The sequence below is a fragment of the Pogona vitticeps genome, chromosome 2 (genome assembly GCF_051106095.1).
Source record: "Pogona vitticeps strain Pit_001003342236 chromosome 2, PviZW2.1, whole genome shotgun sequence".
NCBI classification, from domain to species: Eukaryota; Metazoa; Chordata; class Lepidosauria; order Squamata; family Agamidae; genus Pogona; species Pogona vitticeps.
In genome coordinates this window covers 5,177,797-5,190,199 of record NC_135784.1, presented here as the reverse complement: position 1 = coordinate 5,190,199, position 12,403 = coordinate 5,177,797, and the positions used below count along the sequence as shown (strand labels likewise).

The window sequence follows — 12,403 nt, the reverse complement described above, 5'->3', positions numbered from 1 at the left end:
CCGCTCAGAACGTCCCCCTCCTCCCGGGGGAGGCCCCGCCCCTTTTATTATTTTCTTGAGGGAGGGGGAACGGGGGCGCCGTCGTGGCCCCTCCCCTCCCCACCTCGGCCCCGCCCCCCGTTCCCGCGGCCCCGCCCTCCCCTCCTGCCAGCGCCTGCCTGGTTCCTCCTGCCTGCGGCGCCGGCCGTTGTGCCCGGGCGGACGGGGCGGGGGGAAGGAGGAGGAGGAGGAGGAGGAGGAGCCGCTACAGAGCTGCGCGCGCACGCCTGCGTTGACTCGCGCAGGCCAGGCGTTTCCTCAGGGGAGCGCGCACGCTAGCGTCCGGCCGGGGAGGGGCGTGGCTCCCTCCCCAACGGTTCCCTCCCTAGTTGATCGACCAATCAGGACCCTGGAAACGGCCGTGATGGTGGAGGCCGTTGCGCGGCGCTGGATTGGCGACAGAAGCTGCTCCACGAAGGAGGAGGCGGGGCCCGCGCGGCAGCGGGGGCTTCCTATTGGCCGAGGTTTCTGGGCGCCGCGGGGACCGATGGGAGGTTGCGTTTGAATCGCCCGGGCGTTAAGGTTGTAGCGGGCAGAGTCGGAGCCAGAACTCGGAAGACAGTCGGGCGGGTGGTAAGTGAGGCCTTGCCCCCCCCCCTTTCCCCTCCCCAGTACTACAGCTCCCATCAGCACCAACCGAGGAGCGAACCTCTGAGGTAAGACGGGGGTGGAGGGAACGATGCCCGCTGTAGTCCCGCCGATCCCTGAGACGCTCCTGCGGTGCAGGATTGGAGCCTCTTCCTTCATAAAAAGGCCTTCCGTACGTCCTGTGAGGGATGAAGGGAACTGTAGTCCCTCCAGAGAGAGTGGAGTCCGGGGGGGGGGGGAAACGCGCCATCGCCATCACGCTCCTTCCCTGCCACTTCCTTTCCCTCCCCCCCTTGCAAGGGCTGCGTTTGCTCCAGGATCCGCTTCTCTCGCCTTTTCTTTCTGCATACACGTGTAAAAGCGCACGTCTGTATCGTTGCACGAAGCACGCGCACGCATGTTACAGCTGGGGGGGAAATGGTACGTGGAACGGCGAACGGGCTTGGGAGAAGCTGCTTTCGCCCCGAGTTAAACGTGGGAGAAACTTGGGAGCCTTTTTTGGGGGGGGGCGGCGACTCCAGACGTTTTAGACCACGAGTCCCACCATCCTGTATCACTGGCAGCCCAGTGAGGGGGTTCTGGGAGCCCTGGTCCGGAGCACCTGGAGCGGCCAAATGTGCCCCCCCCCCCGTTCAAATGGTGAAGGACGCCGAATGGGTCTCATGAAGCGGAGCCGTCAGTTTGAAACGGGTGGGTGTCTCTCGGTCCAGGCTGGCCTCGGGCGGCAAGAGGTCCCAGCAGGCAGGCAGGGAGGCCTGGAGCCCCTTTGGAGGGTGAAGCAAGAAGAAGCCCCCCCCTTTCTCTCTGGCCAGAGGCCCAAGAGAGGCTGGGCCCTCATGAAGGTGGTGACTGGGGAGTAGGGAAGAAAGTGCAGACCAAGTTGGCCAGGCCAGAAGAAGGAGGTGGGGGGTGGCTGATGCCACCCCACCCTCCATGCCCAGAGAGCGGGGGGCTGGCAAGTGATGAAGCAGGCCCAGGAGCTGATCCCGCCTTGGCCTGCTGCCCAAGGGCTCCGTCCCGAACCCTCTACTCGGCTTGCCCCCCCCTTTACCTTTTGGGAGGAATAGACAGGAAGGAGCCCCCCAATCTGCCTAGCCCAAGGTTGTCGTTCCTGGGGGGAGGGGGTCCCCTGGCAGCCTTCCTTCCTTGCCCTATTACTGCTTCTGGGGACTCTCATTTGGCTTTTGAAGCCAGACAGGATTGGCCCACGTGCAAGGGGGGTGCATTGTTAAAATGATGTGAAACGGCTTCCTGATGTCAGATTTAAGTCCATCGATTCGTTTGTCCTAAGGAGGGCGCAGATGGGTGTTGATGGCAGAAAAACAAAACAAAACCCGGCATAAATAATCCATGGAGTGTTAGTGGTTGTTTGAGATTGGAGGGTTGGCTATAAGTCAGTGTGGGTCTGCCACCAAGGGCTTGGGCAAGTGAAGTCTTCTGGTTGAAGGGTGGGTTGGAGATCACTTGTGATGCGTGGTCTCAGTTGTGGGCTGAAAGTGACAACTTGTGGTATTCGATGATTTTCCCCTTCTGGATCTATCCTGTAGTACAATGGTCCCCAACCTTGGGCCTCCAGATGTTCTTGGACTGCAACTCCCAGAAGCTTTCACCACCACTTCTGCTGGCCAGGATTTCTGAGAGTTGAAGTCCAAGAACATCTGGAGGCCCAAGGTCTAGTAGGTTGCTTCTGGGTGTCTGTCTTGCTTTATTGATTTTGTTCATTAACCAAATCAGGTGGGCATCGTAGTCTTTTGCAAATCTTTGAGTCTGGAGTCTCTATCTTGTGGGTCTGAGCAGAGGCATTTGTATCTGAGGGCTTGGCTATAAGCAGTGGTTTTTGTTGTGTGTTCAGCATGGAAGTAGGTGTATCAATCAGTGGGTTTCTGGTATAGCGCGTGGTGATGAGGTGTCCGTCTTGTAGCTTTATGTTGTAATAATGTCTAGAAAATGTGCCTGTTCTGTAGATTGCCCCAGGGTGAGGCTGGTGTTTAGGCAAATATTACTCACATCATGATGGGATTTTTCTAGGGATTCTTTTCCATGTGTGGGATGTTGGTGAAAAGTGCTTCTACATCCGTTGTAGGTAGCAGGATGATGTCCGAAAGATTGTGTGGAGACTGAAGTTTTCTAAGTCTGGTCTCTCTTACATAGCTAAGTGCGTTGGGGGCATCTGGTTTGAGGACGGAGTCCAAGTACTGTATCCTGATACCCCAACAGTCACAGTATTGATGCTTGATTCAATGGGGTTTCCAGGCTTAGGTAGTAGGTAGGAGTTGGCGGTTTGGGGTTCTTGTGCAGTGCCAGCCAGGATTTGTGCACGTCTGCTGAAGTAGACTTGTCTACGAAAGCACTCATTAAAAAATATAGATGTTAGCCTTTAAGGTGCCACCACCTTTCGACAGGATCATCAGGAGGCTGAGGTTCATCAGCCGGGTCCAGCATATGGGCAGTGGAGAGATCCTTTGTCTGCTAGGAGCAGGGAATCCATCTGTAGCCAGGCTGTGCCATCGTTTGCAGCAGCCGGCGTCAGTCCTGGAGGTGACGTCCGTGTTTTTACACAGTCTGCGTGAGAGAAGGACCTGGGAGGGACCTTCCAATGAGGGTCTAGGCAGGAGGCATGCCTCACAGGCGCCAGGCCTGTAGGGGATGCAAAGGGCACCAGAAGAGCCATGGCAACCTTTAAAAGGGGGGGAGGGGAATCTAAGAGAGAATTAAGGCAGTCCTGAGACCATGGGTCGGGTTTGATGGAGGGAAACAACAGGAACAGGAGAAGAGGATGTCCTGCGGTATCCTATGATCATCTCATAAGGAGACCACTCATGTTTCTTGTGGGCAAATGAGCACAGGGACGTACAGGAGCACCACTTGGCAACTCTGCCGGCCATTTCAGTCCCAATTCCACAGGCACGTCTTTGCAAATCCTCACTTAAGATTAGCGTTTTCCTCACTTCGAAAGACCAGAGCTCTGTGGATGATAGGACGTGTGTGGTGGAAAGGGATTTTATGTTTGTTTGTTTGTTTGTTTATTTATTTATTTATTTATTTATTTATTTATTTATTTGGCTTCTCTTGCTGAGGTTAGGTTGGGGCTGTGCACAGATTCTTCTCCTGCCCCGGGGCACGAGCCAGCCAGAAACACTCCTGCTGATCTAGAATCACCAGCGCCCGCCCCACCCAGCCGAAGATCTGAGCGATGACCCTTCTCTTTCTCTCTTTCCTCCTTGCCTCCAGGGGCCACTCGGAGAGCAGAGCGTTCGTGCAGCGATGGGAGGGCGCCCCACGCCCCCAGCGAAAGCCAGCTCCCGGCTCCCTGTCTCTAACCGGCGGCCCAAACGGCCGGCTACCAATGAGAATGAGCCCCCTCAGCCGCTTCGGGTGAGATTGTGGAGAGAGTGTGTGTGTGTGTGTCAGGGGTGGGGGTGGGGTGGTCAGCCTGTCCTTTGCTTGGTTCATGGAGTTGGCCAGTTTGTGAGTCTCCCCAGGCATTTTGCCCCTCAAGCAGGGCTGAGTTCTTCGAGGAGTCACAGAGCTCTGGGAACATGGAGGATCATGGGGTCCAGCCCGCTTTCGGAGAGAGGGCTCACGTCCTGCCCCCTCGCTCTCTTGTTTTCCAGAAACGGGCCCGGGGCCCGCCTGCCCCCGCCAAGAGAGGTGCCCTGTCCACGGCCACCTCCCAGGCAAGGGCTCCTCCTGCAGCCTCCGCTGCCCGAAACGTCCGCAGGGTGTCTGGTGAGTGGGTCGGTGAGATTGAGGGTGAAGTCCTGCACCCCTTGCACCCGCCTCCCTTTACAGAAGAACCTTCCAGGCTTTGCTAACCCAGTTCCTTTGCAGGACGCCTTCCATTGTCTTCCCGGGCAGGAGAAGGAGCAGCCACCACTGCCGGTAAGGCAGTGGCAACATCGGCAGGTAAGGAGCCAGAGGCCTGGGCTCTGGGTGGGCAGAGGGGCATGTGTGCGAGATCTCTCCCTCGCTCATCTGTCCTGTTTCAGCTCCCCTTTTTCCACCTCCTGAACCAGGTAGCAGCCTGAGTGGGGAAAAGGCCAGTGGTCCAGGGGCCAACCTCTCCCCCCTCTTGCCCAGCCCATCCCTCCCCGTGCCCATGCTTGCCTGTGTCCTTTCCTGCTCTTCTAGGAGCTGCGGGTGGCGGCGGCGGCGCAGCAGGAAAGAAGCGAGCCCCCTGGGACCTGAAGGGACAAGTGAGTGACCTTCAGGTCAAGGTGGCTGCTTACAAGGAGAAGGTCAAGGGCCTAGAGGCCAGGAACGAGGACCTGGAGGCCCACCTGCAGGAGCTGAATGGGGAGCTGAGCCAGGTGACCACCCAGAAGGAGGAGCTGAGCACCCAGGCCAGGTGAAAAAAAAAAGAGAGGGGGGGCAGACAGGGAGTGGGGAAGCCTGCTTAGGGTTCTGGTCGCTGTGCTCCTCCCTGGGGTCAGGATCTGACCCTTTCCTCACCTCTTTTGCAGCACCCTGGCGGTGGATCTGCAGGCCTGGCAAACGCAGGCCCGGGACAGCCTGCAGAGAGTGTCTGAACTGCGGGAGAAGGAGCAGCAGCTGGAGGAGAGGGTCCGCAGCCAGGCCGGGACCCTCGAGGAGCTCAAGAGGGCCAACCGGGAGATGAAGGAAGCCCAGGCCGGCCTGGCCACCCAACTGGAAGCCACACAAGTGAGCCTGTGCTTGGTCTCGCTGGCTAGCGTGAGGCCTGCTCCTCCCGCCCCCCAGCCAGGGTTCCCATGTGCAGCGTGTTTGGTGGCTGTGGTGGTTATTTTTGCCCATTTTTCTTCCATGGATGCTCCCTTGTCGAGTAAGATCTGGATCCGGCCGGCTGGCTGGCCTGGGTGAGTGCGGTTGGCCTCTCTCACTCCCTGTCCCTGTCCCCCACTGCAGGCCGCACTGCACCAGGCGGAGAAGGACCTGGCCCAGCGCGGGCAGGAGAACCAGGCCCTGCAGGCCCGGGTGTCGGAGCTGGAACAGAAGCTGCACGACTCCGAGATGGAGCGCCGGCAGCTCCACAACATGGTGCAGGAGCTGAAGGTGAGGTGCCCAGTGGGGGGGGGAGCCTGAGGGGTCCGGAGGGAAGGTGGGGCCGAAGCGGTGCGGCTGAGCCACTGATGGGCCCCCTTCTCTTGTCTCCCAGGGCAACATCCGGGTCTTCTGCCGCGTGCGCCCCCTGCTCCGCGGGGAGAAGGAGGCCCAGAAGGAGATGAATCACCTGAGCTTTCCGGCTGACGACAACAAGAGCCTGGTGCTCTCCCGGGAGGAGGAGGTGGGCCCTGGAGTGTGGGTGGGTGGGTGGGGGTCACGTCCTAGCATGCTTTGCTGCAAGGGAGCCTGCCTTTATTTCCGTGTGTGTGTGGAATGGGAACACTGGTGGGGCAAGGAAGGGTGGGAAGCCCCTCAGATGCTCTGCTGGAAACCGCCCTCAAGTGAGCAGTTTCTCTGGGTCGAAGCAGGGTGGGAGACCCAACAGAGTGAAACGGCCACAGAGAAGGACCACGGGCATCATGGAGGAAGAACCCGCTTTCCTTCTCTGGCTTCCTCACCATCTGGCGTTCTTTCCAGAGTGTCCAAGAGCCGCCCAGGCTGGGTCTCCCCAACAGAGAATCTGCACAAACTCTTCCGACGGGAGAGTCTCCGTCTGTTGCCACAAAACCCGCAGAGTCTGAGGGTCTCCAAGAAGCCCAGTTAGCTCTTGGTCCTTTTCAGGCCGTGAAAGCCTCGTCTGTATCTAAGGCTCCGTCATTAACTGGGAATCTGCAAAGAGACCCTTTTTGGGGGGAGGGTGTGTCCATGTAGCTACATTGATGTACGGGCAAAGAGAATCCAAGCCAGAGGCGGGCTGTAGAAGCTTGCACCCAGTAAAATGTGGGAGCCTTTTGCATGTTGGGAGGTTCTTGTGTGTGATTTGAAGAAGCCGCCTGATCCTATGAGAAGAGGGCTTCCGCGGCAGGCGGGGGGGGGGGGGGGAGGTCCTTTAGATCTACAGCGGGGGCTGCTGAGGGCAACCAAGGCAGCACGGCCTCTCACGGCTGCCCCTTCTCCCCGCAGTCTCACACCGGCCGTGAACGCAAAGAGGAGATCAGCTACGAGTTCAACTTTGACCGGGTCTTCCCGCCGTCCAGCTCTCAGGAAGACGTCTTTGAGGAGATCTCACTGTTGGTCCAGGTGGGAGCCGGGGGAGGCCTCTTCCCTAGAGGGTCACGGGTGGCGAGGGGGCCTCCGGGCCCCTTTTCCGTGTGGGCCTGACCGCTGCTTCTCCCGCCCCGGCAGTCTGCCCTGGACGGCTACCACGTCTGCATTTTCGCCTACGGGCAGACCGGGAGCGGCAAGACCTACACCATGGAAGGCCCCGATGACCTGACCCCCGAGACGGCCGGCATGATCCCCCGGGCTGTGCGGCAGGTTTTCAGAGCCGCCCACGAGATGGAGGCCAAGGGCTGGAAGGTGAGCCTTTGTAGCCGGGGGGATCTTTCCACCGCCGGGGGGGGGGGGAGAAGAAAACAGGGACACGTCGCTTGGTTGAGTGGCATCCAAAGAGACGCCGGCCCTCAGAGGTCCTCTCAGAAGCGCCTCGGGACCTGGACAGGGACCTTTTTTGGGCTCCCCCACCCCATGGCCTTTTGAGGGGGGGGGCTTTCCTTCTTCTGGCCTGAGGGGTCTCCCTTCCCTTCTCAGTATCAGTTTGTCGCCAACTTCCTGGAGATCTACAACGAGTCGCTCCGGGACCTGCTGGTGTCACGGCCGGATCCAGCATCTGAACTGGAGATCCGGCGGATGAGCCAGTACACGGAGGAGCTGCACGTGCCCAACCTGAGCTACATCCCCGTCTCCTCGGAGCAGGAGGTACGCTGGCAGGGTAGAGGGGGGTCGAGAGAGACATGGGGCAGAGGAAGATGGGGCAGGGGGTCTGTCTAGCCTGAGACCTGCCAGCTTAAGGCTGAATCCCCAAGGGATCCCTTTGGCCAGGTTCAGCTCCAGCAGGAAAGGACTGCTGCCTTGGTAAAATCCCTTCCAAGATAGAGGCCAAAGGTGGGCCTCAGCAGGAGGCTAACCTGGCCTAGAGGAGCATCTCCTCTTGGCTCAGACAGCTTCTGAACACCTCTGTCCCAGGTTGACCTGATCTCCCCCCCCCCCCCCCGAACTGTCTACCAACCTCCCCCCCCCCCCCCAATTTCTGTCTGGGCAGGTGCTGAAGCTGCTCCAGAGGGCAAAGGCCAACCGCTCGGTGGCCAAGACCAGCATCAACGAACGCTCCTCCCGCAGCCACAGCCTCTTCCAGCTCCGCATCGAGGGCCAGAATGCCAGGCAGGAGCTCAGCACCTCCTGTGAGTGAGCCACAGCTGGTGGGGATGGGCCATGGGGACGGCCAAAGGGTTGGCAGGGGTCGATTGGAGCCTCCGATGAGGACCTGACCCCTCCTGCCCTCGGCCCTTCTTGCAGCCACCCCGGAAGCCTTATCCGTGCACCGCTTGGTCTCTTGGGGGGCCTCCTGTGTGGGGCACATGGCTTTCCCTCTGCTGGGATAGGAGAGGCCCCTTCTGTGCATTGGGAGGGCTGTGTAGCTGGGGGGGGGGAAGGGGCTATATTCTCCTTACCCACTCCCTCCCCCCTCTTTTCCTGCCCCAGCGGTGTTAAGCCTGGTGGATCTGGCCGGCAGCGAGCGTCTGGACAAGTCCCTCTCCAAAGGAGAGCGGCTGAAGGAGACCCAGGCCATCAACACCAGCCTTTCCAACCTGGGCCTCGTCATCACAGCGCTCAGCAACAAGGTGACCGCAGCCCCCATGGGGAATGGGGAAGGGGACCAATCTGGGGGGCACTCGCCATGCCTGTGCGGCAGTGGGGAGAGGTGGGGAACAGGCACTCCTGCAGATTCCCTTTCATGTGTCACTGCTCCGTGTTTTTTTTGTACTGTCTGGGTGGGATGTGTGTGTGAGGGGGCTTGTCCTCTTGAGCACGGCGCAGACTCCTGGCGGGTCCCTTCCTTACCTCTGGCAAGGAAAACCATCCCGCTGGGCCCCCTTTCCTCCTGTTGTCTCGTTTCTTTATAAGCGATGGTTTACAAGTGACTTGCCAGCATGCAAAATGAAGACCACGCGTTAGGTCTGGTTTTGCCCTTCTGTTGCCGCTGGCCTGTACTGGAGGAGGACTGAGGAAGGTCTGTGTCCAAGACCCCCCCCCCTCCCAATTCCAGACCCTCCCTCCCAATTCCAGACCCTCTCATGGCCCTTTTTTACTTTTCCCCCGTAGGAGGCCCACATTCCCTACCGGAACAGCAAGCTGACCTACCTCCTCCAGAACTCGCTGGGTGGCAGCTCCAAGATGTGAGTCCACCTCGGGCCGCTGGGCAGGCGGGGGGAGCGAGAGGCCTAGTCGAGATGGGGGGGCTGTCAAAGAGACCGTTTCTCTCTGCTCGGTTGCAGTTCTTTCCCATCTTTCTCCCAAAACCTGGGACTCCCAAGCTGCTCTTCTGCCCTGGGGGCTTTTTGAAACTTGGAGGTAACGAATGGGCCCAGGTGGAAGGAAAGCCAGTGGATTAAATCCCTTCAGGGAGACAGGAAAGGAATGACACACATAAGCCAGAGCTGACTGTATGGCACAAGAATGACAACGGGTGCCCCCCTTGCATCTGGCTGGGTGCACTGGGTCCATTTGGGGGGAATCATTTTGGATTTATATAGAATATAGGGGTTGCCCCTTTCCTCTCCCCCCCCCCATCACGGACAAGAACTATGCATTTAAAGCCAGCTGGTAAACCGTTTAGGCGAGGCTAGCTGTGGAAGATTCACACAGTCTTTCCTGCACAGCTTCGATATTTATTTATTTATTTATTGGATTTATATACCGCCCCATAGCGCTACAAGCACTCTCCGGGCGGTTTACAATTTTAATTATAAAAGGCTACACATAAAAGGCTATACACATATCAGGGTAAAGATGTGAGAAAATAATAAAACCCCCGCCACTGTTACAAAGCCAGCTGGGCACAAGGAGGAGGAAAGCGTGGCACACCCCCAAACCTAGCTGCCTCCTCAAGTTTGCAGTCTTAAGTAAAAAGAACAAGTACAATTAAAGAACAATACATGGAGCACGTTTCAGATTAATAGGAGTTCTGTTACCTTTCAAAAATAACAGAGTTTCCTGGTTTTTCCTCAAACACCCACGACACTGAAATTTTATTTTAGTGCAAGTTTTCTACAGATTACTACCCACCTTTTTGTGTGATCGTGGGGTTCCTGAAGAAGTCGCTTCCAATCCACAGACAGCTCACCGTAAAATCAATTACTTGATCCCAAAAGGTTCCACAATCAGTTCCTTTGCACCCCTTTCGAAATAGTCCACTAGGAGAGAAGGCCTTACAGCTCATGACCGATCGTTGTCTCTTATTGCTGAAAGATCGGCCTCACTCCTTTCCATGACAAACCGAAGGATGCCAGAGCAGGGAGGGGCTGACCTAAGCCTCCCTTGGCAGAGAGTTCCACAGGCTAGGAGCAGCCCCTGAAAGGCCCCGTTTTGGATCCACACCAAACCTGCCTCTGAAGGGCCTCTCCTGCCGGTCTCAAACCCAGGGTAGCCTCGTTGGGGAAAACACAGTGGGAAGGTGCCTTTGTACAGTATGTTCTAACCACCCACCCTTCTTTCTTTCTTTCTTTTTTCTCTTCCTCCTCCAGGCTGATGTTTGTTAACATCTCCCCTTTGGAGGAGAACTTTGGGGAGTCCCTCAACTCCCTCCGCTTTGCTAGAAAAGTAAGTGGGCTCAGGGTGCGGGCAAGATGGTTTGGGGTTTTCAGTGTGGCTGCTTAAAAGGACATGGTGGCGCTGTGGGTTAAATCGCAGAAGCCTTTGTGCTGCAAGGTCAGAAGACCAGCAGTTGTAAGATCGGATCCACATGATGGAGTGAGCTCCTGTCGCTTGTCCCAGCTCCTGCCAACCTAGCGGTTCAAAAGCATGTAAAAATGCGAGTAGAATAATAGGTACCACCTCGGTGGGAAGGTAACGGCGTTCTGTGTCTAGTCGCGCTGGCCACGTGACCACGGAAACTGTCTTTGGACAAATGCTGGCTCTGCGGCTTGGAAACAGGGATGAGTACCACGCCCTAGAGTTGGACACGACTGGACTAAATGTCAAGGGGAACTTTTACCTTACTTAAAACGATTCCCCCCCCCCTTTGAGGACTAACTAGTTGGCAGGAGAGAAAGGGGAGCTCTGTGTGTCTCTTTGGCTGGCTGCCCTGCTCCCCAGCTGCTTTTGCCTTCTAGGTGAATGAGTGCGTCATTGGTACGGCCACAACCAACCGGAAATGAGTGTGGACGATCATCCATCCATCCGATCATCCACTGGGACAGAGCAGTAGGAGACCCCGTGGAGGATTCGGGCCCAAGGCATTTTTTGTGTATGTGTCCATGCAGTGTTTTTCTTGAGGATTCTTTTATATTCAGGTTTTTTTTATAATCGTATATATTAAATTTTTCAAATGAAAAAAAAAAAACCCAAACCAAGGGTTTTTTGCTCCTTGTTCCAAGGAAAGAAGTTGTCTCTTTCTCTTTTGCTCGGCACCCCTTCTCCGACTCATTCGTTCTCTCTTTTTCCGGCCGCCTTCCTCTCTGCGTTGCAAGGTCCACGGAGCCAACATGGCTGGCTTAGTAGTGGACATGGGGTGGGAGGAGGTGCCCTCTGCTCTGGGCCTCTGCCATCGGCAGAGAGCAGAGCCCCATTTGCCCCTTCAGAGGGGCTCCTGTGAGCCCAGCCAGGGGTGGGGCGGGGACGACCACATTGCATCTCCCAAGAGCTGGAGTGCAAAAATCTCACTCTTGCTGCCGAGATGCTAGACGCCCAGGAGAAGCAAGAAGATCCGGATCATTGTCGCTCAGAGCCGTATGTATCATCATCTTTTCGGACTTGCCTCTACAATTTTTGGGGAGGGCATGCTGAGGAAGTGGATTTCAGCCACAAAAGCTTGTTTTTATTTTTTAGTGGTCCAATAAAAGATACCACCCACTCCTGCAATTGTGTAATTGTGTCATCTTGGGGAACTGCGTGGCCTGTTCCTTGTTCTCTCAGATGTGTGTTACTGTGCAAGGAAAAAAAGATGCTAAAAGGATCCCCTCATAGCATAGATCTAGGTATAACAGTTATCGTAATCACTGCCATTTTGCTCCTGATCCCATGACCCATTTAGCTATTGAATGGGTCAAAACATTGCATTGCGATGATCGGTAAGCGTTTCGCTTACCGATCTTCGCATTGCGATGTTTTGGGAACAGCTGATCTGCGGTTCCAAAATGGCCGCCAGAATAAGAAAATGGTCACCCGCAGCATTATCGTGCCTTGCCCTTGCTTACCGAGGCGGCAAAAATGGCGGCCATATGGGGAAATCTTCACATAACTGAGTTTTGGCCCCATAGGAAGGCATTAAACGGAGTTTAACGGTTTTCCGTTCCGTTTAGCAATGTTTCTGGATAGTCGCTATGCGGGGCACCACTGTATTTACTACAAAGAAGGATGTAGGTAAGAGACATTCCAATCACAAAAGAAGGCATGTGATCACCTGGAGAAGAAAGGTGGGTGTGACACTCCTTCCCTGTGTGCCAGAGGACTGGGGGCCTGGTTGCTTTACTCAGCTGAATAAAGGGACTGAAACGGATCTCTTGTCTGTGATTGGGTGCTTGATTAGCGAGATCCTACAATGTTTTCCCACACTGGCATCAGGCTCTACCGTTTGGGTTTCTGCCTGTTTGGGAGCTTAGAAACCAAGGAACGTTGTGCCCTCGCCAAGGAGGTG

The 12,403-nt window shown here is 56.6% G+C and overlaps 1 protein-coding gene across 1 annotated transcript; it reads left to right on the top strand.

The window, feature by feature from the left end:
• The first annotated feature begins 375 nt into the window (after positions 1–375).
• On the top strand, positions 376–11,628 carry KIFC1 (kinesin family member C1). The gene is made up of 16 exons (XM_020815007.3): positions 376–612; positions 3,859–4,002; positions 4,242–4,356; positions 4,459–4,533; positions 4,759–4,975; positions 5,091–5,289; positions 5,512–5,658; positions 5,762–5,890; positions 6,673–6,789; positions 6,895–7,068; positions 7,300–7,467; positions 7,811–7,949; positions 8,251–8,390; positions 8,872–8,945; positions 10,293–10,368; positions 10,881–11,628. The coding sequence occupies exons 2-16, from the start codon at positions 3,892–3,894 to the stop codon at positions 10,923–10,925; spliced, it is 1,926 nt and encodes a 641-aa protein (XP_020670666.3). The 5' UTR covers positions 376–612; positions 3,859–3,891; the 3' UTR covers positions 10,926–11,628.
• The last annotated feature ends 775 nt before the right edge of the window (positions 11,629–12,403 follow it).